The sequence below is a fragment of the Vanrija pseudolonga genome, chromosome 3 (genome assembly GCF_020906515.1).
Source record: "Vanrija pseudolonga chromosome 3, complete sequence".
In the NCBI taxonomy this organism is placed as follows: Eukaryota; Fungi; Basidiomycota; class Tremellomycetes; order Trichosporonales; family Trichosporonaceae; genus Vanrija; species Vanrija pseudolonga.
The window spans coordinates 2,966,472-2,994,456 of NC_085851.1; the positions used below are offsets into that span (position 1 = coordinate 2,966,472).

Genomic DNA, 27,985 nt, shown 5'->3' on the forward strand with positions numbered 1-27,985 from the left:
TGGCTGGCTGGCTGGCTGGCTAGCTGGCTGGCTGGCTGGCTGGCTGGCTGGCTGGCTGGCTGGCTGGCTGGCTGGCTGGCTGGCTGGCTGGGCTGTTTGGTCGAAACACAACTGCACCCGCCGCCCCTCGCCGCCGCCTGGTGCAGTTGCCGCCGCCGCCGCCCACCCAGCCGGCCACCACCCAACACACATGCACCCGTTCTCCCACCACCGACACTCACTAACGCAATCCCAACTCGCGTTCCCCTCTCCCCCTCCCCTCCTCGTCTTTGGCCTCGTTCGTCATAGGCAACCCATCAATCAACCTCCTCTTCCCTCAACACCCCCCCGTCCTTCCATCCACACACAATCCCCTCTGCAAACTACGCTCTCCACTCCCACATCGCTACTTCCTTTGACCACAACCTTCTCTTCTTTCAACAAGCGCATCTCCACCGTCAACCCAAACTCAACCTCCCTCCACTATGGGTGGTGTCTGCAGCACCTGCTGTGGCCAGCGCCGCAAAAACAACTATGAGCCCCTCCTTCTCGAGAACGAGCGCGAGGCCGTCGCCGACTTGCTCCAGTACCTCGAGAGTGAGTACGCGCTTCTAATCTCCTTGTCGTCCACATTCGCGCCCAGGCTGACACTGACGCGCGCGTCTCGACCCAACAGACCGCAGCACGACAAACTTCTTCACTGGATCCCCTCTGGCGGCCCTGACTACTCTCTCGTTCTCGGACAATGTCGATCTCCAGCGCTCGGCGGCCCTGGCCTTTGCCGAGATCACAGAGAAGGAAGTTCGCGAAGTTGGGCGCGACACTCTGGACCCTATCCTTTACCTCTTGACGAGCCACGACAGTGAGGTTCAGCGCGCCGCCAGCGCTGCCCTCGGCAACCTTGCAGTCAATGGTGCGTACAGCCTCCCTTGCTGCCTTGTGTGCTAACACATCACAGCTGAGAACAAGCTTCTGATTGTCTCCCTTGGAGGCCTGGAGCCTCTCATTCGCCAAATGCTGAGCCCCAACGTCGAGGTTCAGTGCAACGCTGTGGGCTGCGTTACCAACCTCGCGACTCATGGTGAGCTCCAGAACGAATCCGAGTACTGATCTTGCAGATGAGAACAAGACTCAGATCGCCAAATCCGGCGCCCTTGTTCCTCTCACGCGCCTGGCGAAGTCGAAGGATATGCGCGTGCAGCGTAATGCGACGGGCGCGCTCCTCAACATGACGCACTCTGGTAAGTGACGAGAACGTGCAGCATTGTGGTGCAACGAAAGCTAACGTAGCGCAGACGAAAACCGTCAGCAGCTGGTCAATGCTGGTGCCATCCCCGTCCTGGTCAGCTTACTCAACTCCCCCGACACCGACGTCCAGTACTATTGCACCACCGCTCTCAGCAACATTGCAGTCGATGGTGAGCCCGCCTACGATCGCGTTACCAGAATCAGCCAGCTAACGGTCTAGGTGCCAACCGCAAAAAGCTGGCGGCCACGGAGCCCAAGCTTGTTCAGAGCCTTGTGGCGCTGATGGACAGCCAGAGCCTGAAGGTTCAGTGCCAGGCGGCCCTGGCTCTGAGGAACTTGGCCAGCGACGGTGGGTACCTCCTCCACTTCACGTTGGGACTCTTTACTTACAACTGTCAGAAAAGTACCAGGTTGAGATCGTGAAGGCTGATGGCCTCAAGCCTCTGCTTCGCCTTCTTCACTCCTCGTACCTGCCTCTCGTTCTGTCAGCAGCCGCATGTGTCCGCAACGTTTCCATTCACCCCGCAAACGAGTCTCCGATCATCGAAGCCGGATTCCTCCAGCCTCTCATCGGGCTGCTCTCCTTTGACGAGAACGAGGAGGTGCAGTGCCATGCCATCTCTACTCTCCGCAACCTTGCTGCCAGCAGCGAGAGCAACAAGGGCGCGATTGTCGAGGCCGGTGCTGTGGACCGCATCCAGGAGCTCGTCCTCCAGGTCCCATTGGCCGTCCAGAGCGAAATGACCGCCTGTGTCGCAGTACTGGCTCTGAGTGGTGAGCCCCTCCTTTTCGAACACTGTGCTGAAACCTTCCGCAGACAACCTCAAGCCACAGCTTTTGGAGATGGGCATCTGCGAGGTTTTGATCCCTCTCACCAACTCGCCCAGCGTTGAGGTTCAGGGCAACAGTGCCGCCGCTCTTGGCAACCTCTCGAGCAAGGGTACGTGCGGGCTCTAGCCACCCAGGCGGCGAGCACTGACATGAACAGCTGCCGAGGACTATGCGCCGTTCAACGCTGTTTGGAACAAGCCGGACGGTGGTCTTCACGCCTACCTCGTTCGTTTCCTGAGCAGTTCCGACACCACATTCCAGCACATTGCTGTCTGGGTGAGTGTAAACTAGCTCCTGCGGTAACACATGACGCTGACAATGTCGCAGACCATCGTCCAATTGCTTGAGGCGAAGGACACTCAGCTCACCAACAACATTCGCAACTCGACCATTCTGATCTCTTCAATCCGTCAGCTCGCCGAGTCTGCCCCATCACCGCACCAGACAAGGGAAGCAAAGGTTGGGTCGCACCAGTCGGACGACGAATACGACGAGGACGGTATGCTCGAAGACGGTGAAGGCGAAATCTATGCTCTTGCCAAGCGCATCCTCGAACTCGTCGACAACGATGGCGAGAGGCATGACAACCCACAGAGTGGCGACGAGAGTGCGGAGGAGCAGTCGGAGGACCACGCAGCGCTGCGTGCCAGCGTCCACCAGGCCCTTCGTGGGCAGTAATTGTATGGCTCTGGAGATGTGGTGAGCGAAGAGGCACCTTGTTCACACCTGGAGTCTGACGGTCGAAGAAGGATGTCAGTCGCATGACTAGGGCGATCTTGTCGCCCTTGCCCCTAATGAGACCCCTGACATTGAATAGGTTTATGTTATCCTGTTTCTTTATCCAGTGCAGGTCGAGGGCAAATTCCGACCCGGACCTGGCAGGGCAAGTGACGATTGAACCATGACAGATGCCAGGGCCAGAGCCAGCGTCGGCCCGTGGCTGGGCCAGCGACTGTGGGGTCTGTTTTGAGCAAGAAGGCTACTGAGCTACTGACGCATTGACCGCTGGCGTTACTGGCGTCGATGTTTGCCGATGGCATCTGGCCCTGTACAGCTTGCATCTGGCGCGTCCTGGCCGCCTCGCGCCTCGGCTCGGTGGTCGGGTGGTGGTCGGGTGGTGGTGGTGGCACGACGCGGTGGCTCGTGCGCACGGCGGCCCTCGGCTCTGCGCTCGCTCAAAACACCGCAACTGCGCGCCCAAACCGTTTTCGTTTCATGTTTGGCGATGCGCTAGAAGGCAAAAAACACACCCACCTGTCACGCAGCGAGTGCGTCGATGACAGCACAAGAGTGGGCTAGTGGGCCGTCGGGGGATCGGGGGTGGTGCAGCCCAGCCCAGTCCAGTCGGCTCGTCCATGCCCCAGATTCCCCGCACTTCGGCGCACATGCCGCATCAACAATACATGGCACGCGCACTCACACTCGCGCACGCACGCACACACTCACTCTCATTGACGCACCCCCATCGCTCATCGCACACCTCGCCACGCAGGCCTCCTTGCCCGCCATCATCGCCGCCGCCGCCGCCCTTTGCCCCTCGGCCCAGGCATCATCACGGCCCAAGACGTGACCCTCCATCTCCCTCACCCACTCCATTGCCTATCTACAGTCCTTTCTTCCTTTCACTTCCCAACAAACCAAGGGCCTTGGTTGTAAGTACTGCTGATATTCGGCAACCTTGTAGTCAGTCAGTCCTCATGCTCACATCCCTCCAGCCCCATTTCGAGATGAAGCTGTCCCTCACACGACAATCGACACCTCATACACCTCCTGCTGGCAAATTCTCTCGGGACGACCCAACCCCCGTGTTCGCAGGGACTGATCTCGAGGTAAGGTGCAGCCCAAACACAGTCCCGAGACACCTCTAACAGACTTCCCAGCATGCCCTTTCAGCTGCCTTTGATCAGATGCTCTCCCAGCGACAGCGATATCCGTCCTCGGAGTGGCACTCGTCGTCGCAGCTATCGGCCGTCTCGCACACGCCTGTTCCCTTGAACTCGACACATCGCCAGAGCCGAACCATGCTTCCAGGGGCGATCGCAGCGAGCGCACGCCCGATCGCTCTGTATCAGCCCTCGCCATCGGCGCTGCGTGACATGTCGGCGCGTCATCGGCAACTGAAACACAGCTCAAGGATCCAACACTCCTCGTCGAGCACGCGACAATACATCGAGGCCAGTGGACGCCGCGCGGCGAGGAGACGAAAGACTCGCGGCGTCAAGACCGGCTTTGCTCCCTCATCCCCCTTCCCAACCATGACCCCGTCCACAGAGTCGTTCACGTCCGAAGGAAGCAAGTCCTGGGTCGAGGACGCGGCGGTGACAATGAAATACTTGCAGTCCCACCCGACGCCGTCCTCGTCTGGTGGTGGCCCGTCTCAGACCACAAGTGATACATCGTCCATCTATCCCGCCTCAACTCCACCGTCCTCGCCAACTTTCTCAAATTCAACCCCAAACAGTGCCAAAGTGGTGGATTCCACCAGCGAAACGCGTACAGAACAGGTGGTTGACTTCACCTTGTCGCCGACGCACGAGTCCACGCCCATCAGCCCCCGATCGCCAAGTCTGCCCGCCACCCACTCTGTTCGGCGTCACCCACCAAATGCTCAGCAGCGTAACGCTCGACGGTATCGCAAGTCGAAGATTCTTGCCAACAACAACTTTTACCTTCCGCCTCTCTTCGCGGACGAAGCACTTCAGAGTTCCACCCACCTCCCCTGTCATCACGCCGGGCCGAGTGGAGACTCTCGGGTCCTCGACTCTCACGAGACTATCACATTCAAGGACTTCAAGTCTCACCGTGGCCACCCAATCCTTACCCTTTGCTCGTCCCCAAGAGCAGTTGAGCCCCTATCAGAGCAGCCCCCACCGCTGCACCCGAAGGTCTCTCCCCTGGTCGCCGCCACAACAGCCCTCAAGTCGATATTTTTCGCCAAATCGAACCGCCACAAGCCGAAGGAAGCGATTATCAGGGAACAACAGCATGTCATGCCGGCAGAAGATGTTTGGAGAGCGAATGTGCTCACACAAGCTGTGACTCAGTTGGTGGCACAACCTGATCAGCGCGTTCCACATAACCGCCCTCTCCTCACCCCACGGGCGAGCAAGCAAACGCTCAGGACAGCAAACCATGTCTCCACGGAAACTCTTACTACAAGCAAGGGATCAGTCGGCCAGGCGATTGCGTTCCCAAGACCCTCAAGTGATATGTCGTCGTCGTCGGCATCCGACGACTTCGGGGACCAAGACGAGAGGTGAGACAATGGCACTGCCCGAGGTGATCGCTTACTCCCCACAGCTGCGCACACAGCGAGGGATCGAACCAGAATGAACCAGACGGTCAAGGGGCACCTCGCTCGGTCGCCAATGTCACCCCTCCTCCACCCATTGACGTTATCGCCAGTCTCGACCACTTCAACGACGACTCTTTCGACCGGTCCTCCTGCAGCTCATCAAACAACATGTTCGAACACTCTACAGTTGACTCACAGTCTTCTGCTACTCGCTCCGAAGACTCTGACACGCTGTCGTCACTTTGGCGTGCGCTTGCGGACCCCACCCACCCACCACCAGGCCCAGTTTCTGGCAAGACGATCCTCGAGGAGCTCGTGTTTAGGGACGACAATGGAACTGTGGACGGAAACAACGATCGCAGCCTCTCAAGGGTCATGGACTGGCGCACAAAGGTCCAGGTTCAAGGAGTCAATGGCCAACCGCGTGATTCTGTCGTTTCGCGTGACTCTGTCGTTTCTCAATGACGCGCAAGGCTCAGCACCAATACATACCATTGACGCCCAACAACTGTGCCAGCGTGGGCCACACCCATACCATCCACATCACGACGCCACGGCGTCGCGCATTCCTGTTTTACATAGTGATCTGTACGAAGATGTTAAGCACGATGCTACGGTATGTCCCGGTTATCACGACATCAAAAACTCGTTCACCCTCTTCAACGCAGCCCGCGGAGGGTTGCCTTCTGGCCAGAGGGCTACCAAGGAGTGCAGCCGAGCAGCAATCACGCCCTTGTCCACATCTGGATCGTCGACCGCGTCATGACCGAGCTTGGGGAAGCTACACGTCAACGCCACCAACAGGGGAAGAAGAGACTTCTGCGACGCCTGAAGGTCAGGCTTTGAGAGGTGAAGCGAAGATGGCCAGGTGGAAGGCTCTGACTTTTGCTGCTCGCCGATGGTACTGAACTGCACGGCAGTGTCCAGCTCGCTCTGTTGTCCGGGGCTGATCAACAGAGCCGCCTTGTCCCCGAGTGCTGGAAACTTGCTTTGTAGGTGCTCCACGAGCTGCCCCAATGCCTTGCCATACTCCTTGGGGTGGGTTCGTGCAGACGGCAAGGAGAAGACGATGACGGGGCCATCCGAGGTTGCTTCGCAGGCATGGACATATGAGGTGGAGCTTGAGGGCTTCGCAATATCCACAACCCGGACTGTCACTCTCTGCGTTACCGAGGAGAGGACAGACGACTGAGGCGATCGGATAGTTGGTCCGAGGTCCACCAACAGTGTGGGAGAAACAACCGTGGCCTCCGTCCACAATGTCTCGAGAGACGATGTTGTCGACTCCGAGTCCGCCAGATGGACTTTCTCCAGAGCAGCCGTGATGCCGGTCCCCTCCTCGACCAAATCGTCTACCAGCCCGGGCAGCTCGTCCCTGGGCGTGGAGAGGAGGTCCGCCTTGTGTTCATGATACAGTGCAGGTTTGAGGCCCTGGTGAAGGTCAGATTGCTGCTTGCACGATGCACCCACCCTGCCCCATAGCTCGTCGTCGTCGCCTGCGCCGGGGACGTAGTCGAAAGCGACAGTTCGCGCAAACCAGCCATCACCGAGCCGAGTGGCAGTGGGGATTGGATCTCCGCGGCCATCCTCCCCGTTGACCCATCGCGAGGCCGACACACATATAATTGGTGTGAAGGCTGGGTTGGCGTCAATCACAGGAGGGCGAGACGTTGCGGGATGGATGAAGAATGGGCGGAGGGGCTTCTTGAGCTCCGGGAGAGGAAGCACGGAGGTCTACAGTATCAGTCACTGTCCATGACATGCAGCTCACTTCAAGCGATTCTGCCCAGACGTCCAACCGTGGCTCGATCTGAGCCTTCTCCGAGGGCGACACGATCTGCGCGGGCAGATACAGAGTTGTGTCCCATTCTGCGTCGGCGGCAGCGTCTCCACCCCGAGCTCGACGACGCTGAACTGCACGGTTGACAACTGAACACCATATAGGAACGGTTTTTGACAGCCCATCTGGCATTCTCTGCAGTGTGTGAGCACGGTGCGCCAGCTTGCAGGGCACGCACCTTTCCCCGACGGGTGGAGTCGACGAGCAGGAAACTGAACGGTCAGAAAGGTGTCATCGCATGGGAACTGAACGTACCCTCCCTTCTCCTCTGCATAGCTTGCAAGAGACAAGTTCGACCGCCGCAGGTTGAAGTCCCAGTTCTGAACAGGTTAGCCAGGCTCGTGTTAACAGTTGGTGAGCCTCACCAGAGTGTGGCCATCTGTGGACTTGAAGTAGGCATAGGCTTTGGAGCTGGTCTGCCACAGTCAGTCACAGTACGCGTCTCATTAACCCACAGAGGGATCACAGTACCAAGTGCCGCACCGCTGGTTCGCTGAAGCGAGGTGTTAGCTTGACCTTCCTTCATCTTGAATCTCGACAAACCGATGACTTCGAATCGATTGCTGAACCACTCCTGGGCCACCTTTTGCACAAACCGCTCGTCCGCGGCGATGGAATGAAGCCTGTTGAACAGGTCATGCTGGGCCGCGTGCTTCTTGATTGCCTTTGCGGCGTCGTTCATGGTCGGAGACGCAACAGGATGGTCAAGACAAGAGTTGGAATGGCAAAGTGGAGGTCGAGCACAAACTTGAGACTTTTGGTGCTCGGTGGAGGTTCAGGCACACATGCTGCCCAACATTTCAAGTCTGTCGCGCGCCCATCTTGCCATCGTCAACACCATCGACACTGGCAACAAACCGACCTCGTCCCCTTCGTGCTTCATGTCCAAACCCGGATCTGGGCCCAAGGGCAAGCCAGCGCCTGCAAATGGCAAAGGCAAGCCCTTCAAGTCCATCCCCAAGACCTCTGATCTCCTCAACGCCAACCAGCAAGCCAAGGCGAGGGGCAAGGGAAGGGAGAAGGTCGTGCTCAAGGGCGTCCATGACTTGATCAAGAGTGAGCTAGGCAGGACTCTCCGCCTTGCGTATGCTAATCATGCAACAGACGCCAACAAGCTGCCTGGAGCAGTCCAGGTCGAGCGCTTCGCCGAGGTCCGCGCCATTGAGATTCAAGCGCTCCAGAATGCCGTCAAGCTGGCAGCGTGGGTTGATTGGGTATCGCGAGTGTCGAGGGCGCTGACGATCTCTCCAGAGCCCAGAGCAACTCGAGGGCGTTCCAGTCTCTCCCTCGACACCTCCGTCGCCGGGCGGCGAGCCATAACCCCCGTCGCGTGCCCAAGCGATTGCGGAGCCGCGCCAAAGCCGAGGTGAGTACCTATGGCCGACAGCAGGGAGCATGCTGACGCTTGGGTACCGCTCAGATTGACTTGGGCGATAACACCGCGCGCATTCATCGCAAGAAGGCCAAGCTCCGGGCACGTGGAAACTTGAGGGGAGAGAGTCGAACAGTGCAACTGCGCCGTCGGCAGAGTAGGTCAACTCTTCAGCCTCAAGATACTAACTCAGTTCAGTTGACAAGCGATGGCTTGCTACGCATCTGTTTCACGCCAAGCGATTCCACATGATCAACCTATGGGGCTATCGACTCCCTCTGAGCCCTACCCTCAAGTGCTTCCGGTCATCGTATCGCGCAGCCCGCCGAAAGGCGACCGTCCAGGACGTTAGCTTCTTCGGTACCGTGGAACTCCAGGGAGATCGGTCACAGATTCTTGCCGCCCTTGGCAAGGTGACCTCTGGTGGGCCAGTTGGCGGGCCAAGGTGAGCTGGATAAATCGGTTGCCAGAGTTGACACGCAAAGACACGAGAACGGCAGCCTGGTCGCTCACACAACTTTGCACTGGCCATCCAAGTTTCCTCACCGCTTGATAGGACCAGTCGAGGTCTTGTGGGAGCCTCGACTCCAACAGGCCGGTCTTCGGCGTGTCTGGATTCGCATTCATCCTTCCATCTTCGATGAGGCTCTGACAGCTATCCGCGAGGCGGTCGCCGATGAACGATCTGAGGTCCAGGCCAAGGATCTCGGAGATGCCCTCGAGTCGTTCGAGATCATGGGACCTTTGGCCGGACATGCCTTGTCTCGAATCCTCAGCCTCAGTGCACCATCAATATCCGAGAAGAAGCGGCGCAACATCGAGGTTCTCCTCGCAATGGATCCAGCGCAGATCCCCGACGGCACAGTCATTGGTTGCCAGGTTCATGATCCACGTCTTACGTGCGTCCGAGCAAAAAGAAATCCGCACCTGCTGACCAAAACAGCTTTCCCCATTCGAGCGGCACGAGTGTCCCTCAACCCAGCTCCGCAGCCATTGCCAAGGCCATTCTGCCCTCTGACGATGCTGTTCTTGCGTGGAGCGACTTGTGGAACGAGGATCTTCGTGACCGCGTCTCCCGACCGGCTTACACCAAGGCCGAGCTTGACACCCGTCGCTACAAGGTATGTCGCCGCTGTGGTTCGGGATTTGACCCTTCAGATGGCTACTCCTGGGTCTAAACTCCAGCCGACATCAAAGGATGATCGCATTCCCATCAACTTGTTGAAGAGGACCATCCAGTCGTCAGGACCGGATGGCGCTTCATCGGCATTCCACGGCTTCACGCTGCTGATCCCTAAGGGCTGGGCGATGGCCTTCCTGCCCTCTTTCTTATTCTGCCGAGCTCGTCACATTGGTCTGCAAGAGCGTCGTGTCCAGTACCGGGAAGCAGGTGTCCCATCTTTCCCCGAACACTGGGGTGCGATTTGCGCGGCTGGCGCGGACTGGGAGCGGACACAAGCACAGGAAGCACAAACACGTTGGCTGCGCAAGCCCCCGGGAAAGCGACCGCAGTACTCTGCATTGGGTACCCAGTACCCCTTCCGTCCAGAGTGGCCTGAGGTCCTCACAGTAAGTGCCTCTTCGTCATCGAGTCGCTGACGTGTTCAGAGTGGCGCCGACGTCGCGGAGGAGTCGGCCATGAACGGGGAAGATGCGACCTGCCAGCCATGGCTCTTCACATCAGCGCTGTCGTCCTTCCTCCCGAAGCTCCGTCTGGCAAGCGACCAGCCTGCATATCTCCTCAATCTAGTCAACACATTCCGTCGTCGCCGCGGGATGGAGCCCTTCCCGGAGTTTGAAGCTACTCGACTGTTCAACAATGCCCTTGTTCACGTCGAAGTTAATGCGGTTGGGCGAGGGTCACCATCCGACATGGCAATCCTGTATGCCACGGATGCAGGGGAGCGTACCTCGTGGCTTCAAGCCCAGGAGCGCGACGCTGACCTCTATACCAACGTTCAACCGGACGACAGCACCAGCGCCTTGCAACTTGTGAGTTCCCTGCCTGAGTGATATGGGCTGACCAGTAGCTTGGGGAAACGGTCAAGCCGCAACATATCATCGGCTTTGTGACCTCTGGCAACATCTCATTGACGAGGGGTCACGGCCATGGCCTAGGAACAGTCTCCCTGGTCGGATACCTTGGCTTGTTGGACGCAGCATCGACCTCTCAAGCGCAGCCTGGTGTCGCCCTGGCTCAGACTCGTAACACAAACGGTACGATATACCGCCTAGCATCGGTCTCGCTTGTTCCATAGATCAACAACATAGGACTCGTATGCATTGTACATATGTAGCAGCATCAAACAAGACTCTGCATGTATAAACAAGGGGTTGGTAGGTGCCATACTTAATTGCGTGCCTATTGGGTGTGCACGCCTAAATTGAAATGAATGTTGGGATTGTCGCGTGTGTTGTCTCTCGCCTTTCGCGGCTCCTCGACGCCTCGCGCCTCACTCTGATCCTTGCAACTTGTTGTCAACAAACAATCCACTGGAAAGCAAAACATCGACTTGATCATGAGTCACCACCCCGTCGTGATTCACGTCGACACCGACTACATCCGAGCAGCTCATGGCGTGGGCGACTTGTATACGCGCCCAACCCTGGTCAGTCGCGCCGACATTTCCTTTGTTGTTTCCCTCCACTGACACGTCCTCATCCACAGACTGTGAAGGCTTGCTATGGCGTCCCATCTTCTTCTTCATCGAGCAAGAATGGAAACGGCGAGACAAGCGTCGTCGACTTGAATGGAGACACGTCCATGGCCGAGCCTACAGCTGCATCGTCGGATTCTCGAAGCGAATGGCTTGTCGGAGAGCAGCTCGACAAGGCCTTGGCTGCCAACGGTGGGAACGACAAGATCGAGGTCCGATGGCCCTTCCTGAGCGATTCCGAGCCCCAGGATTGGGAGGGACGCGAGTTTGTCCTGTGAGCAAGAGCTGCATCTGGCCAAACTTGATGCTAACGTCCCCAGGGTCCATGTCTACTCGCTGTTGAACATCAAGCCCAGCAACAACACGCATCCGCTTCTCCTTGTTCCCCCATCGAACCCATCAACACTGCCGCTGCCTGACCAGGCACTGTACTGCCAGATGGCGTTTGAGAACCTCAACGCTCCCATCTTCTCCCTCCTGCCGGCGCCTTTGGCGTCGCTGTACGCGCAGAATGCCGTCACGGGCGCTGTCCTCCATGTTGGACGCAAGTCCTCGGAAGTGGCCATCGTGACAGATTCTGTCGTGCGCTGGGAGTGCTCAACGTCTGTCGACATTGGAGAGGCCGATTGCGAAGAGTACCTCGAGAAGCTCTTGCTCAACGACAAGGTCCTCACCAACGAGCTCGCTACCGTCGCTGGTGTTTCGTCCTGGGAGCCTGGACAGAGGGAAAAGCTGGTCCGAGAAATCCGCGAGTTCATCTTTGCCGAGTGCACTGGTGACGATATTGAGGTCCCCGTCGCCAAGGGAGCTGCCAAGGCCGTTGTCGTCGCGGCAGTGCCCGAGACGGAGGACGAGGCCTTTGATGTTGCCAAGAAGTGAGTGCTTTGTTGATTCGTGTCCAAGACGGCGTTGACACAAACCAAGGCTCACTGCCGATGCTGTCCCCCAGCCGGCGGCTTCCAATTCGCACAAGTCCAAGAAGGCTCAGGCAGCGGCTGCTGCGGCTGCCGCCTCCAAGGCGTCGGCTGCTGCTGATGCTGCGGCAGCTGCCATCGCCAACGACTTTATTGCCGTGACCATTCCGTCCCTCCCCGACAAGGAGATTGCGGTTGGACCTGTCCGTCACCGTCTGTGTGAGCCTCTATTGCTGGGGAAGACGCCGGGCGGCGACACCGTCTGGGAGGCAGTGGGACGCGCAGTCGAGAGCTCGTCCTTGACGATCTTTGAGCGCCTCCAAATCTGGGACGGCATCGCGGTTGTGGGCGACATTGCCCGCTTCAAGTGTAAGTAGAGCTGTGGGAGATGTGGTGAATGTGGAGAGCGGGAAGCTAATCCGCCTCAGCTTTCCCTGTTGCTCTCGCAACCTATCTCTCTCCATTCCTGTTGAGCAGCACCGACTTGCCATCGGATTCCCAAGCCGACCGTGTCAGATTGCTGAGCATTCCGTGAGTCGTAAAATGAGGACAGCACGACAGTAGTTGCTGACTTTGCGCCAGTGAATACATTGCCAACTTCAAGGGAGCGACGTCCGAGGTGGCGCCGTTCTTGGGAGCGTCGATGGTTGCGAAGGTGAGTGTTGGACGGGGCCATTATGGATCAAAACAATGGAACTGACGGCCGCCAGGTTGCATTCAACGACACAGCCGGCAAGCATTATGTCAACAAGGTAGACTACAACTTGAGGGGGCCAGCAGCTATATACGGTGTCTGGCAGGAAGCATGAGGTTGGGAAACGTGGTAGCAGTAGACAGAATGCAAGATGGTTTTGCTTCGCCAAAGTCAATGTTTGTTGGTTGGGTGCGAGTTTCGGACCCGGTGGAGGTGGGTTCGATTCAACTGATCCACTTGGTCATCCTCGATCATTGTCGACAACTTCCAACTCAGTCTCGTTCAATCAACATGGCGGCTCCTGGTCTTCTCCAACCGCAGCAGCCATCCAGGGAGGACCTGAAAGAGTTCATCTCTCGCCACCAGGTGCTTTTGCAGCAAGAACGGGACGAAGAAGAGGAGCAAACTCGGCTCCTCAATTCCAACTGCAGCCCTAAGCTTCTCGAACAGCGAGGGCTCTCGCTCGGTGGCCTCGGTGTCGCGTCCATTAGCGTTGGTCTGGGCGGAAAGAGGTGAGATACGGTGATGGTGAATCCTGCTGACCCACCAGTTTGATTGAGCTGTGTCGCCCCCTCGCATACCATGTCAACACTGCCCTGCCGCCGCACTCGTTCCGGAGCGGAGACCCCGTCCGGATCGAAGAGCATGTCGCCACCTCTGGAGGCAAGAGCAAGTCCAAGGCGAAGAGCGATGAGTCAGTCGGGCTGGAAGGGGTGGTATCCAAAGTAGGTGCCGACATCTTGGCGGTGGACAGCACGCTGACGTCCGACAGGTGACCCCCGAACGGGTCGTCGTCGCCGTCAGCGAAGGCAAGGATGTAGACCTGCCCGAGAGGCTAAGATTGTGCGTCATGCTGGATTCAGCCGCCTAACAGTGCCCAGGTTGAAGCTCGCCAACTCAGCAACCTTTGACCGCATGTCGCGTACCCTCAAGCACTTGGAGCGCATCATCCTGCCCGAGGAGGCTGTTGGCGGGGACAACAGCGCTGCCGACACCAAGGTGCCGACGAACGCCAACATCCCTCTGATCCAATCTTTGCTGGGCATGCAGCAACCTACCTGGAGCGACCACGTTCCACGGCCAATCTCGGCACTGCCAGAGGACGACCCTGCCATACGCTGGTTTGGTGACCGGCTGAACAATAGTCAGAAGGAGGCGATCGATTTCTGTCTTCGAGCGGACCAGGTTGCGTGCATTCATGGGCCTCCGGGGGTAAGCTGCGATACAAGGAGCTGAAGCTGACAGGGCAGACGGGAAAGACGCATACCCTCGTCGAGCTCATCTTTCAGCTCCTTGCTCGGCCGGCAGCAGAGGGTACCACGCAGCCACCACGCATCCTGGTGACTACCCCGTCCAACTTGGCACTCGATAACCTGCTCCTTCGCCTTCACGCCTTGTCTCAGCAAGCCCCGTACTCGACTCTCCTACCACCAGGTTCTATTCTGCGTCTCGGCCACCCGACTCGCGTCCACCGCGACCTCCTACATGAGACTCTTGACTGGCGGGCTACGAATAGCGATGGCGGAGAGCTCGTTCGCGACATTGGCAAGGAGATCAACGGCCACTTGGGCGACCTGGGGAGGAAGCGTGGTGAGAAGGGTGCTGTCAAGGGACGAGAGCGTGGCAAGAAGTGGGAGGAGGTGCGCGAGCTCCGAAAAGAGTGAGTGGGCGCGGCGACGCCGGATGCTGAACCAGTCCAGGTATCGCCAGCGCGAGGCCAAAGTCGTCACGAACGTAGTGAGGTCGGCTCGGGTCGTTCTTGCAACCTGCCACACGGCGGGAGCCAAGCAGCTCAACAACTTGGCGTTTGATATCGCCATCGTGGATGAAGCTACACAGGCAATCGAGGCGGTCTGCTGGGTGCCTATTCTCAAGGCGAAGAAGCTCATTCTCGCTGGTGATCCTCAGCAGGTGCGTGACGTTTCAAGCGGACAACGTTCGCTGACTTGGACAGCTTCCTCCGACTATTCTGGCAAAGCCTGAGAATGCGTCAAAGACGAAGAAGGCTCAACAGAGCAATGGCAAGGCCGGGGCAGCGGGAGGCGCGACTTCCAAGGAGGCCGAGGTTCAGTCAAAGTCGGATGCTGAAGCCACGGCCTCTCAAGCGGATGCCCCGGTGCCCAAGGACGACAAGAATGTCAAGGGGCAAACACGTCTGCGCCCCCCTCGAACCCTTGAAACCACTCTGTTTGATCGACTTGAGAGGCTCTACGGGGCTGGAATCAAGAAGGTCCTCAAGGTGCAATATCGGTGAGCAGCCCATCGCGTGAGAGGCGGCTGACATCCCATCAGTATGAACAAGAACATTGCTGCCTTCCCAGCGACCACGCTGTACAACGACGAACTATTCTCAGACCCATCCGTCGCCGACCACACCCTTCTGGATCTCCCCACGATTGTCAACCCATCGAGTGAAGACTCACAGGATTTATTGAGTCACACTGTCGTCTTCTTCGACACCGCCGGGTGCGAGTTCTTTGAGCGCACGGACGGGGACTCGAAGGGCTCGATCGGTGAGGGAAGCAAGAGCAATGATAATGAGGCTACGATTGTGGCGAAGTGGGCACGCAAGCTGGTAAGTGGCGGTTCTCACCCCGACATTTTCTCACCATCCAGGTGGCATCCGGCGTCCCACCGTCTGAAGTGGGCATCGTCACACCATACCAGGCGCAGGTGTCGCTCATCTCATCTGCATTGCAAGAGGAGTTCCCCGATATGACGATTGGAAGTGTCGACGGTCTGCAAGGCCAGGAACGTGATGTGAGTTTGCGGAAAGAGCGACATGTCGCTGACAGCAAGGCAATCATTCTCAGTCTGGTGCGTTCCAATGACACTGGGGACATTGGATTCCTTGGAGAGTACCGTCGACTCAATGTCGCAATGACACGACCTCGTCGTCAGCTGGTGAGAGAATGGTGTGAGACTAGGACTGACAGCCAGTGTGTCGTTGGAGACTCAGATACCGTGAGCAAGGGAAGCTTGTACCTGAAGAAGTGGATGGCGTGGCTAGAAGACAACGGCGATGTTCGCTACGCCGGCGACGAGGTCTGATGAACAAGTGTCGCATAGCATATTCCATACACCTAGCAGCATATTGATACAAAGCATTTGGATCATCTATACGTCTATACGGCCGACTCAGTGCGCTTCTCACGATCCGCCTCGACGTGTTCCCCGGCGTGAGGACCATATTCTGGCTCAAGGGCCTCTTGGTCCCTAGGCTGTGGCACCTTGGCCACGTTGTTGGCATCTCGCGGTGCCGAGGGCGCGTACTTGGAGTTTCTTCGAAGGACGTAGCCGTAGCGATGAAATAGGAACGGCATCGGCGTGCATGACAGAGAGAGGAAGGCGACGACTGGGGAGATTAGTGTGAATGTTGGCGACCCGAGTACTCACGAGTTCCTGCCCAGTGGAGGCCGAGGTTCTTGTACATGTAGGTTGTGAAGAGGGGGAACACGGCGGCGAAGATGGCTCTGAGGACAGCGGCCGAGGCGAGTGCTGAAGCAGCGTAGAGCTCGTACGCGTCGATGAGATACAGTGTCATTGATGAAAAGATGAGGAGGAACCCCGTTCCGAAGGGGACAGAGGCGATGATTGGCACGATCCAGGGTACGTTTGGGGTTGATGTCCATGCGAACCAGAAGAGGCCGACAGGGAGGAGGACGGCACCGATACATGCGGCGGGGAGGCGGGCCTCGGGTGCGACTTTCTCACCTCTGGCAGCGGCGTTGGCAACGGCACGGTTGTAGAACTTGGGGAAGAGCGGCGTGAGGGAGTTGCCGATGATGAGGCCGACGCCCATGCCCGTGAAGGCGAGGCCGGAGACGCCGACTGGGCGGTGTTAGCTTGAGCACTGAGTAACACTCACGAGACCAGCCGCGGTACTGCCGAAACACGATGGGGAATACCGCGAAGAAGAGATACAGCGTCGCGTAGACGATTGCGCCGTAGATTCCAAGCGAGAACACGATGAGCTCGCGCACGATGAGCTGGAACGGGCGGCTCATGTTGACCTTGAACACCTCTGCGCGGGCCAGCTTGACCTTATCGAACTTGGCGATAAAGTGTTCGCCTGTGCCGGCGTCGTCGGCCTCTTGCTGGAGGCGCTTGGCCTTGCGGCGCAGCAGTGTCGGGGCGTATGTTTCGGGGACGAGGAAGAAGGTGAGTATGAGCATTACACTGGGGTTTTATGGTCAGCACTGGCGTGCGTGTGTGTATGGGGGTGTCGCCACACGTACAGGGAGAAGAAGAACTGGACCCAGAAGACCCAGCGGAAGCCCTTGTACTGTGCCACGAAGCCGCCAACAATGGGGCCGAACACTGGCCCTAGGAAGGGGGCGAGGGAGAAGAGCGTCGTGGCCAATGCACGCTCGTGGCTGTAGAGTGTTAGCGGAAGGCCCCAGTGTGGCAGGCAGCGGATGGACGCACCTCGCCCACATGTCGCTGATTTGGGCGCCGGCATTGGTGATGGGCGACGAGCCGAATGTGCCAGCGAGCAGACGCGCAATGAGGAGCGTCTCAATGTTCTGCGAGACGGCGCAGACGAGGTTGAAGACGCAGAACAAGGGGTACGACATTGCGAACGCGGCGGTCCGGCCGTAGATCTCTGACAGTGGCGCCCAGATGAGTGGTCCGACGCCAAAGCCTGAGTGAGTCAGAGGTGGTTAGTAAAGCGTAAAGCGTCAAAGCGCACGCCGCCACGCACCAAGGACGTAGAGGCTCAGGCCGACGATGCCGACCTCGGTCGAGACGTGGAAGCGCCGCTCGACATCCCCCAGCGTGGAGGCGTAAGCCGACGAGCAGAACGCGATGCACAGCGTCGAGACGGCCACGACCGCGGTCACGCCCCACCGGTACGCCGACGACCAGTTGTACGGGTTTGCTCGCTCGCCGGGGAGAAAGTCGACGAGGTACGGGTCGTCGAGCGTCCCGGAGCCGGGGTAGGGGTTCGGGTGCCGGTCGTCGTCTGAATCTTGAGATGATGCGGGGCCGTCCCGGCGCGGCGAGAGGATGCGCGCGAGCGGCGCAGCGGGCGACACGCCCTCGAGCGACCGGTATCGCGTTATTTGGATGCCGGGGGGAGGGAGGGGCGGCTTTGACCCGCCGCCTTCGGAACTGCAGCTTGCCGTGGCGGATTCGCTGCTCAGGCTTTGGGGTCGCCGATCGGGGTGGGTCTGGGTTGTGGGCGCGACGGCGGTGCCGGCCATCGATAGCGTCGTCGGCGGCGACGACGATGACAGCGGCTGGAGTGTCGGCATCTTGCTGCTGCTCCTGCTGCTCTGTGGGACAATGAGTAATAGACACATTGCGGCACGCCTTGCAGATTATCAACGACCCCGACGGGTGAGTTTGATGGGTCGGACGAAGCCGATCACTCGGAACGAACTCCAAAAAGTCAATCACGCTACAAGCGCCGGCAATCACATAATCTCGCGATCGTGGACGCCGCATTTCGGTCTGATCCTTCACCAACCGAACATATGCTTACAAAGGTTCATGTTCATGACTGCAGCCATTTGTGTCACCACACCGGCATGCCATTGCACCGGGTTGATAACCTCAGCCTGCTGAGCAACTCGCCAGTCGTTCAAGTCACATGGAAACACTGCTGATACACTTGCGGTGACCTGTCGCACCCACCCTTCAACAACTTCTTATCTATTATCGGCTCAACCGGCCCCTCCATCATCGGCCTCATATCACTGTGGAATTAGTACTGACACAGCCCAACACACACCCGCACTTACACAGACGATCTCCTGGGGATACAATGTGAAACTCGACGCCAAGATTGTGAATCTCGGTGAGGGCCAGCAGCTCCTTGTGAACGAGTTCGCGGGATGTGAGACCCGTCGGGTGCGGAACGAGGTACTCTTTTATGTGCGTCACGTACACGTGAAGTCCCTCCAGAGGCCGGCTGTTTAAACGTCAGCAGCGGTCAAGTGACTGGGTACTCACGGCCCCTTTGGAAGGAAGGACGCCATTGTCTGCAACTCGTGCAGAATGCCTGGCGGCGACAGGTGGCCATACATGAGGGCGGCTGGGCGGGATGAATCGTACGAGCACTCGATCTGCTCGCGGTCAGCCGCTGGCACTTGAGCCTGGGTGACTCACAAAGATCGACGACAGTCGCCCTTGGGCAAAACTCTGGGCAGCCCGTCGCCAGATGGCGGTATTGAGCTCATGCGCAAGTTCGCCGTTTTTCTTATCGATATGTTCCTCGGACGGCGCTCTCCAAGCGCTCTCCACGTCTCCGAAGAAGAGGAACTCGCTTCCCGATGAAGCCCCACCGACGCCGTCCCCGGTGACACTCTCCTCGTCGGGTGGTGTGGATAACTTGCTCTGGCTGGCACTGGCCGACGCCGAACCTTGTGGCTCGGTGGAGAGGAGAGATGGGTCGTATCGAACAAAGACGGCGGATGACGGGTAGGCTCCTTGCGAAGTGCACCCGTGTGACGTGGGGAACAGCAGAGTGCTGACTGGCAACGTCCAGTGCAGCTGGCTATGATCTTTGCTCACGTCCAGCCTGAATGGGTTAGTGATAAGACATTGTGCCCATCAGTTCAGTCGGAGCTTACGTTGAGAACATAGGCCCAACACCGGTCAGGTCCTCCTCGACTCTTCTACGCTTGCGTTTGCCGCCGTTGCTAGGATCTTGCTCTAACGCCCAAGTGGACAATTCTGGCCATAGTCCGCCTCCGTACGCCCCGGCGAGCTTATCGAGTGTCTCTCGTCGTGCGTACACTGGGATACGCCGAGGAGGGCAAATGTCGATCGGCGGCGTCGTCCCCGAGGACGGAGTATGGGCGTGTCCACTCGGATACGGTTCGCGGATTCGAGGTGGAACAGAGCCAGACATCATGATGAGCGAGGCCGCATGATCGAGATGGGCATGGGTGATGAGGTAGCACCTGTCACATTGGTCAGCACGCCATGCGACTCGGTCAACTCACGTGAGGAAGGAGAAGATGTACGCTGCCTGTAGAACTGGCGTCGTATGTGTCTCGGGGAAGACAACAGTAGGAAACAGGCTCGTAGGAGATTGTGTCTTGAGCAGGTTGGCCAGAGCTCCGATGCCCGAACCTGGAGGGAGGATGGTCAGTCACACGCAGAGCAGTAGCCGAGGTGAACACCAAACATACCGCCTTCCAACGCGAGGACTCCATCTTCCCACCGGCTCTTCAGAGGCTTGACCAGGTAGCTATGATCGTCAGCAACCGCCCTTCCTTTTAGTACGCAGCCAACTCACCCAGAGCAGTCTGTCTCCAGGGGACCTCCCCCACATCCGAGAATAACCATCTCAAATGCAGGCTCCCTACTTGGGCCCGGACTTGACATGTTGACATTCGCCGTGATTGAATGTGATGTGGTCGAGCTCCCCAAAGACGACGATGTTGGTGGGGCTAGAGATGAGATGTCTTTGGTGCTGGACGCGTTGGCCGCTCGCCTTGTCCTTGCAGGCATTGGAGGCCCGGCTTTTGACGATGGAGACCGTGCTCGAGCTTTGTGATGCGATGCGTGTTTGGTGTGAACTTTGGATCAAGACGCGAGCGATGCTGTGCGATTGTGGTCTAGCGTGTTAGGGGTGTGTGATATGATGCGTCAGGCGTGGGGGAAGGAGAGGTTGTGTTGTGGTCCGAGTGGTCACGCCCCTGTTCAGTGAGTGACCAGTGGACCGTGGACTGTGTCGCTGGGTCGAGATGTAATGGCGCGCCTGCCTTGTGACAGAAGGAGAAGCAAGATGATGATGGTGAATGGGATGCGCCGTGTCGATCCTTTGTTTGTCGATCAAACGGAAGCTGGCGGAGGCGGCGGCGGCGGCTCGGCTGGCTGTATGGATGGATGGGGTAGGGGGGGATGAGCAGCACAGGAGTGCCAGTGCAGGGGTTGCTGCAGGTGACCCAGCTGTCGTCATATGCGAGCGAACGAGCCAAGCAAGCACGAGCACGACTGTTGCGACATGAATGGGTGGGTGGGTGAGTGGGGGTGGTGGGGTCATTGCTCGGGGAAGCGAAGGCGGTCGCGGGCAGGCAGGCAGGTAGGCGGGCGGGCGGGCGGCGGCGGCGGCACTGGCTCAGGCTCAATGACGGGGGGCGGAGGCGCGGCGGAGGCGGCAGTGGCGGCGGCGTCTGAAGCATGGGCTTGGCTAGAGTGGGCGCTCCTGCTGCTGCACTGGCGCTGGCGCTGGTAGCTGCCCTCCCCCTCGCGCTGCTTTGGCCTGCTGACTCTGTGGCTCGTGTCTGGGTTGCGTCACTGGTCGCTGGCCAAACCCCGCACAGGCCAAGTCAGGTCCGAAACCCGTGCCCAAAAGTCAAACACACACTCGTCAACCCAAACACATCACACGCTGCAAGGCATGTAATTAGCGCAGAGGCATTTAGCCATCACTGGACACGCCGGGCGGATATCGATGCCTGCGGCAGCGTCATTTGATCGCCCCGCACCTCGCCCGGCACATGGGTGCAGCAAGACGACGACAAACGCACAGCGATCACCTCCATCTGTGCCTGGCGGGGTGGGTGGAAAGGTACGCGCGTTCGCCGTGTGCCGCCTGCTCGGCTCAATTGCGCCCTCTCCTGCTCGCTCGCACCACCGCGGCAAAGACCATCTGCCTAGTGCGCGAGTCCGCAAGCTGGTTTGGCAGAATCATGGCGAGGGCGCATGTGGAGCTCGCTAAGATGCCGAGCAAGAAAGCGAGTGAGCGAGCACGGACAGGGCGCAGTGCCAGCTGGTGAACAGACCCACAGGTGCACAGTACCTGGGCTGGGTGAGTTGGAGACCCCGACCCCCGCAACGCAACACGGTGCGGCATCAGCAGCACGGGCCTGGTGCCGCCGTGCCGCCCTGATTCCGACCTGCTGCCAGCCGCCTGCCAACAGCAAGCGCTGCGCACGCTGGTACGCTGATCCCATTCCTCGCTTCTCCTCGCTTCTGATCTATGTTGCCCAACCACGCCAGCGCCAGTGGCCGTGGCACCGCACAACCTGTTTCGCAGTGTGCCAAAGCGGTCACGCGGAGGCCATTAGTGTGACACCACTTACGTTGTGCCCCAGTCTTGGCATGGTAGTGGGTGCGAAGGGGGGGCGCATACGCGCAACCGCCCACACACACGCCCGGCACACAGGCGGCTGTTGCGCAGGCGGTCGACTCATCATCCCCTTTGCGACGTCTGGATGGACGCAAGACGACAAGGGTGACGATAGTGGGCGGCGCCCCCTGCGTCGTCGCGACCGACACATGCCTTGGAAACGAGGAGGGGGGCGAGCTCTTCAGCGGCCAGGCGAGGGCTATATAATATGTCGTGTGCACGTCTCGCTCCTCTGCACTTGCTCTCTTCCACACTTGTACTCTCACCTTGTAACCCGGCCTGCAACGCAACGCGACGCCCAACGTTGCAGGCCGATGCACTCGAGCTATCCCGCCGATACATGGCTGTAAGCTTACCCACTGAGCAGGTCGCCTGCACAAGTCTTCGTCTCATCCCCCCCGTCCCCCACCCCTCATATTTAATCGTTGCATGTTCTTCTTCAGTGAACGTGGAATGGCCTCACGAGGGAATAGCGAGTCGTCTCCAGCCGGCCAGTCCCGGTAGGCAGGAGATGCCCAGTTGATCACTGCGTGCGCATCGTGTGCATGTGGTTTTACTTGCTGGGAGACATGTATTTGTGTTTGTAGTTTGGCTGTATGGATCTGTAGATTTAGGCTTGCGGGACTGAAATGGTGATGCTATGCGCCTAACCGGCTGCCACCGAAAAGTTCCGTCTTTACACTCGCTCTCATCTCAACCACAGCTAACATCGTCGAGAAAGTCCAACCTCGTCGACCGTTGACCCACACCACAATGTCCCGACCAAGCATGCTCGCGCCCCTGCGCTCTCTTCGTGCGCTGCACACCACCCCCGCCCGCGCTGGCCCCAGCGCCGCCGACTTCCTCGCCCGCCTGACGGGCTCGCAGGCGACCGCGGCGGGGTCCTCCTCGTCTTCGTCGTCCGCTGCGGCCGGCTCGTCCCAGCAGGCGACACCGCAGTCGCCGCACGACGCCGCGCGCAACATGATCGGCAGCGTCGGCATGCGCGACCTCACGCTCGAGGATGACGGCCGCCAGCCGTTCCGTCCCAACCTGGTGGGTTGGGCCGTTGGGCCGTTGGGCCGCTGCTGTCGTGCTGACTTTGCCAGATCACCCCGCCCATGTTGTACGCCCACGACAAGTTGTACGGCCGCGAACACAGGGGCCAGAAGCGCCCGCTCCTCGGCCCGCCCAAGCGCATCGCAAAGCAGATCGACCCGTTCTACATCCGCAAAGCCAACCCCGTCGACCACGCCCTCAACCCCCTCATGGCCGGCGCGTTCATCAACCCCATCGGCAAGATCCTCAGCCGCGCAGAGACGGGCCTCACGTGGAAGTCGCAGCGCCGTGCCGGCAAGCTTGTCCGCCGCGCCCGCGCCATGGGCGTCATCTCCTACTTCTCGCGCGTGCCCCGCCCCGGCGGACTCGGCGACCGCGACTACAAGATGTCGCCGTTCTAGACAGGCGCACACTTGTTTTCGTATGAATCTGCATTGCATTGTAATGAACTCGAGCTGGTATTACTCTTGCCCTGTGTTCTACTCTTGTCCTGTGCTCGAGTAGAAGCGTCTAATAGCGATAATTATCCTACTACTGCTTGCCGGCAGCGGCGGCCGGGACCGGCTGCTGCTGGCCGGACGCGCCAGACGACCCCTCTGCGCCACCCTCTTCTCCGAGTACGCGCGTCTCTCCCCAGCTAACCGTCCTCTTGTTGCGCGGCTTTGATGGCGAGTCGGGGACCTCGCCGCGGCTCTCAATGTCGTCGTGCACGTGCACTGCCGAGTCTTCTCCCTCCTCCTCGAGCTTGCGAATCTCCTCGTCAAAGTCGACCTCGGCGTGGCCGTTGCTCGTGACCATTTCGTACGCGCCGGACCCGCCGCCCGCGCTCGAAGGCCAGTGGATGTTGTCAATGTCCTTGAAGTCGTCGGGCATGAAGAGGTAGAAGACGAGGACACTGAGGCTCGCGCCGCCAGTCAAGTCGATGAGGTAGTGGTGCGAGAGGTACATGGTCGCCCACCACAGGATTCCGACGTAGCCCCAGTACAGCGGCTTGAGGAAGGGGAAGAAGTGGGCGAGGAACAGGGCCTCCATGACGGCACAGCCCGAGTGGAGAGATGGGAAGGCGCCAAAGACCAGAGGCGCCGAGCCAAACGTGTTGGTGTAGCCGTTCGAGTTGAAGACACGGTCAATTCGCAGCAGGCCACCTGGGGAACCAGGCATCTTGTAGTTTGCCGGCGTGAGGCCGTGGATGATCTCGTACCCTGTAACTGTCAGTTGAACGAACTTCTGCTCCACCAGCCCAACTCACATGGCGCCGCGCATGGCAGGAGAATCTGCGTAATGACACCAAAGAGGTTCATGAAGCCAAACGCCTTGCCCCAGTACTGGGCGCTTCCGCGGGGGCCAAAGATCCAGAGCAGCAGGGCGACGACGACAGGCAGCATAAAGTGCAGCACGCCGTAAGGAAGCCAGGCGAGGACATCAAGCAGCGGGTGCGTGTACCTGGTCTGCAAGTCGGAGATGTTGGCGCCGTACATGACCGACTCGAGCGCGGGCAGGAGGTTGACGTGGATGCCGGGCCGGGCGTTGGTGGGGATGTAGCGCGCCGAGAAGAAGAGGATGACCCAGGTGAGCACCGGCGTTGCGGGCCACATGAGCTGGCTCGTGAAGGGGACAAGCACGACGAGCGCCCAGAGCGCGGGAATGGCGACGCGCACCAGCAGCGGGGCGGTCATGACCCAGAGCGCGTAGACCCAGACGGCGAACATGATGGCGAGCTGCGCGACGCCCGAGGCCGAGGGCTGCCATTTGCGCGCGCGCTCGATCGTGCTCCGCGGGTGCAGGGACAGGTCGAGGCGCTGGAAGGCCGCCACGACGGCGAGCTTGGCCGGCGTGATGAGGTGGCTCGGCGACGTCGGCAGGTTGGTCGGCAGCGGGATCGACATGCGGCGCAGGAGGCGGGCGAATGGTGCAATCGCCATACGAGAAACAGACGCCCGCGGGACCGACGTTGAGGAGGACATGGTGGTGCGGTAGCGGCGGGCGGGGCGGGCGGCCGTCGGTTGCTGCTACTGACGTTGGTGCGAGCGAGCTCGATCGACGACGAGGTCGACTAGCTAGCTAGGTGCGGGGTTGGCTGGCTGGCTGTGAGACCGACCTTGGAGAGAGATACGAGGTTTCGTTGCAAACGCGCGCGCGGCGGGCGGTACGCACACGCGGACGGGCAGAACTGCGTAGACTTGTTTTGGCGCAGTCGCGTGGTAAGTGGGTGCCTAAGGGAAAAAGGTGTGGTGGCTCTCCCTGGAACACTGGGCAGGCTTGCAGGCTGCTGCTTCTTGGCAAGGGAGGCGGTGTGTCTGTGTGTACAAGAGCAGGCGGCAACAGTGTCCAATCTTACATGCCCAAGAGATACTAGTACAAGGAGTGGCCGCCCAGAAAGACACCGACGACAGACACCTGACACCCCGCTGACCCCTCGGCCCAAACCTTCTGACCGCCCACTCCACACTGTCCATTCCCGCCATGACGCGCCTCACACTTCCGCAAATGACGGCACCTACCATACCAAAATCACGCAGCGACAAAGCGCAGTCTTCTCAGCGCACGTTTCTTTGCTTGAAGCTTGGAGGAGGGGGAAAGAACCACTCACTCGTGTTCACAGCCTAGCAGTGGGGCTCTTAGATGCATGGGCAGACTCATACAATTCGAACTGCATTCTTTTTCGCGGTATGAGTATACCACGTTGTTAACAACCATCTATCCTTCTTACTTCTTCGCGCGGGCAGCGTCGAGGACAGTCTTGACGCCAGCGAGGACCTTGTCGAGGTCGCCACGCTCAGTCTTGACGGCAGTGACGCCCATGTGGCCGATACGGAAGTAGGTCGTGGCAATGTCCTTGTGGAGGCCACCAGCCACGACAATGTCGAGCCTGGGGGAGTCAGTTGCAGTCTTCGTTCACATGAGCCATTTGCTACTCACTCGGCAAGCTTGGGAAGGACGTCGGCGGCAGTGACGCCCTCGGGGTACTTGGCGGCAGTCATGCCGTTGGCCGAAATCTCACGGCCGAGAGGGACGAAGCCGACACCGAGCTGGGCGAGGCCGTCCTTGATCTTGTTCGAGGCAGCCTTGTGGGCGGCAAAGCGGTCCTCAAGCGACTGAGGGCCCTCAACAATGGCCTTGAGACCAGCCTGGAGCGCGTAGACAAGCTGAACGGGGGCTGTTTGGGGTAAGTTGGGATACCTAGAACGCAACACCTCAGTACTCACGAGTGGCGAAGTAAGCAGGGCGGCCCTCCTCGTAGGCACGCATGATCGGGAGCCAGCGCTTCCACGAGATGTAGTAGCTGCCGACAGGAGCCTTGCGGGCCTCGAGGGTCTTGATGGCGCGCTCGCTGGCAAGAACGACCGAAAGACCGGGAGGGACACCGAGACCCTTCTGGGTGGCCGAGATAACGACGTCAATTCCCCAGTCGTCGAAGCGGATCTCCTCGGAGGCAACCGAGCATACGGCATCGAGGGCAATGAGGGTGTCAGGAGAGTTCTGCTTGATGAGCTCGGCGTAACGGCCAGCGGGCGAGAGGACGCCAGTTGAGGTGTCAACTGCATCAGGTTAGAATGGGTGCCATGGGGTCTCCGACTCTCTACGCACCGTGGGTGATAGTGACAAGCTTGAACTTCTTGGACTTGAGGGCTGCGACAAGGTCGGCCTCCCTGGTACCGGTCAGCTGTTGAACACCAAATCGGTGCACAGACTCACGAGACAACGCCACCAATAGGCGCCTTGAGCTGGGTCACCTTGGCGCCATAGGTCTCAAGGCTGGCGAAACGTCAGCTTGGCGGGTCCTGATTCTGCCGTCGGATGCCGGGTTTACTAACCAGTCCGCGAACGAGTCGCCAAAGTAACCGTGGTTAAGGACAAGCTGTAGCAGGGTCAGCGCTGGGTGCGAGAGGTGACGCATGGTCCCCGTCTGTATTACTTACGACATCCTCTCCGGGCTCAACGAGGTTGGCAGCAGTAGCGTCCCACCCGAGGGTACCCGAGCCAGCGATCAGGAAGCTCTGGTTTCCGGGCTTCTCGCCGTAGAGAACCTTCTTCAGGAGGCGCAGGCAGTCACCAAAGACGGGGATGAAGGCAGGCGACACGTGCGAGGTACCGGGAGTGGCATTGGCGAGGAGAACTGGGAGGGTGTCAGCTGTGGCTACAAGGCAGGTGAGGTCTAGGGGCATGTGGGGGTGGGACGGAGTGTAAGCCAACGACTCTAGAGGCAGGCGGGAGAGGCGGGGGCGAGCTAGGCTGTGGTAGTCTGAAAATGGAACGGACCAGCGCAAAGACGCGCGAAAAATCCGCCACAAACCACCACAAGTGCCACATCACCACACAATCTTCACACAACCATATCTCGACCCCCAAACCACATTTTTGAGTCGTTCTTTCGCTCAAGAGCACGCAGAGCATGCAGAGCATGCATAGAACGCAAAATCGGGCTCACTGCTAGAGTCGAACTCGATCGGACCCGGGATGACAAGGAGCTTGTGAGGAGCCTGCTGGAAGGTCATGGTTGAAGAGAGGCGACGGGGGAGGTCGAGGAGGGGTGTTGGAGGAGGTGTAGGAGCGATAAGGCGAATTTGCCGAAATTTCGGTTATCAGATACTGTGTTTACCGGCGGGTCGTTTCAGAGTACGCGTATGGTGCGATATCTGAAGTAGAGTTGTGCTGGTAAGAGTTGTTGTGAGGTGAAGAGTGAAGAGGTATTTAATCGGGGAGGGATGTGTCGCGTTGTCGAGTAGCAGCCGGTGGCAGATGGCGGTTAGAGTGGGTGGAATCGGTCCGGGCCGATGGGACGGGCAGCCGTGGGTTGGCGCGGGGGCGGGGACGCGGAAGTATTTTTGGCTGGGCGCGGGCGGTTGGCGGCTCGGTTTCCGGCAAGCCCGGGTAAATAGGCCAGAGGGAGAGAGGTGGAGGTGGAGGCGGAGACGTTGCGGCGTTGTATGGTGGGCGGAGTTTAAGCGGCACCCCCCTTTTGGGGGCTGTATGGGCGTTGAGTGATCGAGGATGATCAACGTCACAGTGGTGGGGGCGGTGTGATGGG

General features: G+C 59.3%; 8 protein-coding genes across 9 annotated transcripts; 3 read left to right on the forward strand and 5 right to left on the reverse strand.

Annotated features, from left to right (window-relative positions):
- Positions 1–218: 218 nt before the first annotated feature.
- On the forward strand, positions 219–2,902 carry VAC8_1 (Vacuolar protein 8). Of its 2 annotated transcripts, XM_062771253.1 has the most exons (11): positions 219–576; positions 656–892; positions 938–1,060; positions 1,098–1,220; positions 1,275–1,397; positions 1,448–1,576; positions 1,627–2,001; positions 2,045–2,167; positions 2,216–2,334; positions 2,386–2,757; positions 2,805–2,902. In XM_062771253.1, the coding sequence occupies exons 1-10, from the start codon at positions 465–467 to the stop codon at positions 2,734–2,736; spliced, it is 1,815 nt and encodes a 604-aa protein (XP_062627237.1). In that variant the 5' UTR covers positions 219–464; the 3' UTR covers positions 2,737–2,757; positions 2,805–2,902. The 2 variants fall into 2 exon arrangements, with proteins under 2 accessions (XP_062627237.1, XP_062627238.1); XM_062771254.1 differs by having other exon boundaries at positions 2,386–2,902.
- Positions 2,903–5,944: 3,042 nt separating this feature from the next.
- On the reverse strand, positions 5,945–7,875 carry RIT1 (tRNA A64-2'-O-ribosylphosphate transferase; the record flags this gene model as incomplete). The annotated part of the gene is made up of 8 exons (XM_062771255.1): positions 5,945–6,784; positions 6,824–7,087; positions 7,125–7,328; positions 7,372–7,405; positions 7,449–7,513; positions 7,559–7,609; positions 7,649–7,686; positions 7,737–7,875. The coding sequence occupies 8 exons, from the start codon at positions 7,873–7,875 to the stop codon at positions 5,984–5,986; spliced, it is 1,596 nt and encodes a 531-aa protein (XP_062627239.1). The 3' UTR covers positions 5,945–5,983.
- A 103-nt stretch (positions 7,876–7,978) lies between these two features.
- HCS1 (DNA polymerase alpha-associated DNA helicase A) lies at positions 7,979–15,661 on the forward strand (the record flags this gene model as incomplete). The annotated part of the gene is made up of 26 exons (XM_062771256.1): positions 7,979–8,249; positions 8,298–8,394; positions 8,445–8,559; positions 8,614–8,722; positions 8,764–8,988; positions 9,128–9,464; positions 9,509–9,686; positions 9,724–10,134; positions 10,174–10,413; positions 11,234–11,496; positions 11,543–12,097; positions 12,147–12,355; positions 12,422–12,505; positions 12,565–12,667; positions 12,719–12,791; positions 13,281–13,342; positions 13,381–13,555; positions 13,603–13,673; positions 13,712–14,042; positions 14,081–14,490; positions 14,531–14,567; positions 14,622–14,741; positions 14,785–15,080; positions 15,123–15,405; positions 15,447–15,590; positions 15,644–15,661. 26 exons carry the CDS (start codon positions 7,979–7,981, stop codon positions 15,659–15,661), a joined length of 5,217 nt encoding a protein of 1,738 aa, XP_062627240.1.
- Positions 15,662–15,881: 220 nt separating this feature from the next.
- On the reverse strand, positions 15,882–18,136 carry sorT_1 (Major facilitator-type transporter sorT; the record flags this gene model as incomplete). Its single annotated transcript, XM_062771257.1, has 6 exons — positions 15,882–16,185; positions 16,227–16,661; positions 16,699–17,009; positions 17,069–17,206; positions 17,259–17,475; positions 17,536–18,136. The coding sequence occupies 6 exons, from the start codon at positions 18,134–18,136 to the stop codon at positions 15,956–15,958; spliced, it is 1,932 nt and encodes a 643-aa protein (XP_062627241.1). The 3' UTR covers positions 15,882–15,955.
- Positions 18,137–18,751: 615 nt separating this feature from the next.
- On the reverse strand, positions 18,752–20,965 carry PDE1 (3',5'-cyclic-nucleotide phosphodiesterase; the record flags this gene model as incomplete). The annotated part of the gene is given in 8 exon segments (XM_062771258.1): positions 18,752–18,776; positions 18,789–18,931; positions 18,945–19,332; positions 19,409–19,741; positions 19,784–19,913; positions 19,973–20,031; positions 20,080–20,441; positions 20,606–20,965. 7 exon segments carry the CDS (start codon positions 20,292–20,294, stop codon positions 18,752–18,754), a joined length of 1,293 nt encoding a protein of 430 aa, XP_062627242.1. The 5' UTR covers positions 20,295–20,441; positions 20,606–20,965.
- A 1,689-nt stretch (positions 20,966–22,654) lies between these two features.
- On the reverse strand, positions 22,655–25,166 carry AUR1 (Inositol phosphorylceramide synthase catalytic subunit AUR1). Its single transcript, XM_062771260.1, has 2 exons — positions 24,206–25,166; positions 22,655–24,158 (listed from the first exon to the last, which is right to left on the reverse strand). Exons 1-2 carry the CDS (start codon positions 24,918–24,920, stop codon positions 23,488–23,490), a joined length of 1,386 nt encoding a protein of 461 aa, XP_062627244.1. The 5' UTR covers positions 24,921–25,166; the 3' UTR covers positions 22,655–23,487.
- rpsR (30S ribosomal protein S18) lies at positions 22,687–23,357 on the forward strand (the record flags this gene model as incomplete). The annotated part of the gene is made up of 2 exons (XM_062771259.1): positions 22,687–22,953; positions 23,007–23,357. The coding sequence occupies 2 exons, from the start codon at positions 22,687–22,689 to the stop codon at positions 23,355–23,357; spliced, it is 618 nt and encodes a 205-aa protein (XP_062627243.1).
- A 158-nt stretch (positions 25,167–25,324) lies between the features above and the next one.
- Positions 25,325–27,670, reverse strand: AGX1 (Alanine--glyoxylate aminotransferase 1). The gene is made up of 9 exons (XM_062771261.1): positions 27,386–27,670; positions 26,877–27,073; positions 26,772–26,815; positions 26,653–26,712; positions 26,545–26,606; positions 26,163–26,495; positions 25,876–26,113; positions 25,547–25,825; positions 25,325–25,453 (listed from the first exon to the last, which is right to left on the reverse strand). The coding sequence occupies exons 1-8, from the start codon at positions 27,450–27,452 to the stop codon at positions 25,663–25,665; spliced, it is 1,164 nt and encodes a 387-aa protein (XP_062627245.1). The 5' UTR covers positions 27,453–27,670; the 3' UTR covers positions 25,325–25,453; positions 25,547–25,662.
- Positions 27,671–27,985: the final 315 nt, after the last annotated feature.

Excerpts from the sequence above, each read along its gene's own strand:
- VAC8_1 (XM_062771254.1), top strand. The coding sequence starts at position 465 with ATGGGTGGTGTCTGCAGCACCTGCTGTGGCCAGCGCCGCAAAAACAAC. Across the intron at positions 1,221-1,274 it reads CCTCAACATGACGCACTCTG|ACGAAAACCGTCAGCAGCTG; the intron begins GTAAGTGACGAG and ends AACGTAGCGCAG. Across the intron at positions 1,398-1,447 it reads CAGCAACATTGCAGTCGATG|GTGCCAACCGCAAAAAGCTG; the intron begins GTGAGCCCGCCT and ends CTAACGGTCTAG.
- AUR1 (XM_062771260.1), bottom strand. The coding sequence starts at position 24,920 with ATGTCCTCCTCAACGTCGGTCCCGCGGGCGTCTGTTTCTCGTATGGCG. Across the intron at positions 24,159-24,205 it reads CCTGCCATGCGCGGCGCCAT|GGTACGAGATCATCCACGGC; the intron begins GTGAGTTGGGCT and ends TGACAGTTACAG.
- AGX1 (XM_062771261.1), bottom strand. The coding sequence starts at position 27,452 with ATGACCTTCCAGCAGGCTCCTCACAAGCTCCTTGTCATCCCGGGTCCG. Across the intron at positions 26,496-26,544 it reads GCTTGTCACTATCACCCACG|TTGACACCTCAACTGGCGTC; the intron begins GTGCGTAGAGAG and ends AACCTGATGCAG. Across the intron at positions 26,114-26,162 it reads CCCTGCTTACTTCGCCACTC|CCCCCGTTCAGCTTGTCTAC; the intron begins GTGAGTACTGAG and ends TACCCCAAACAG.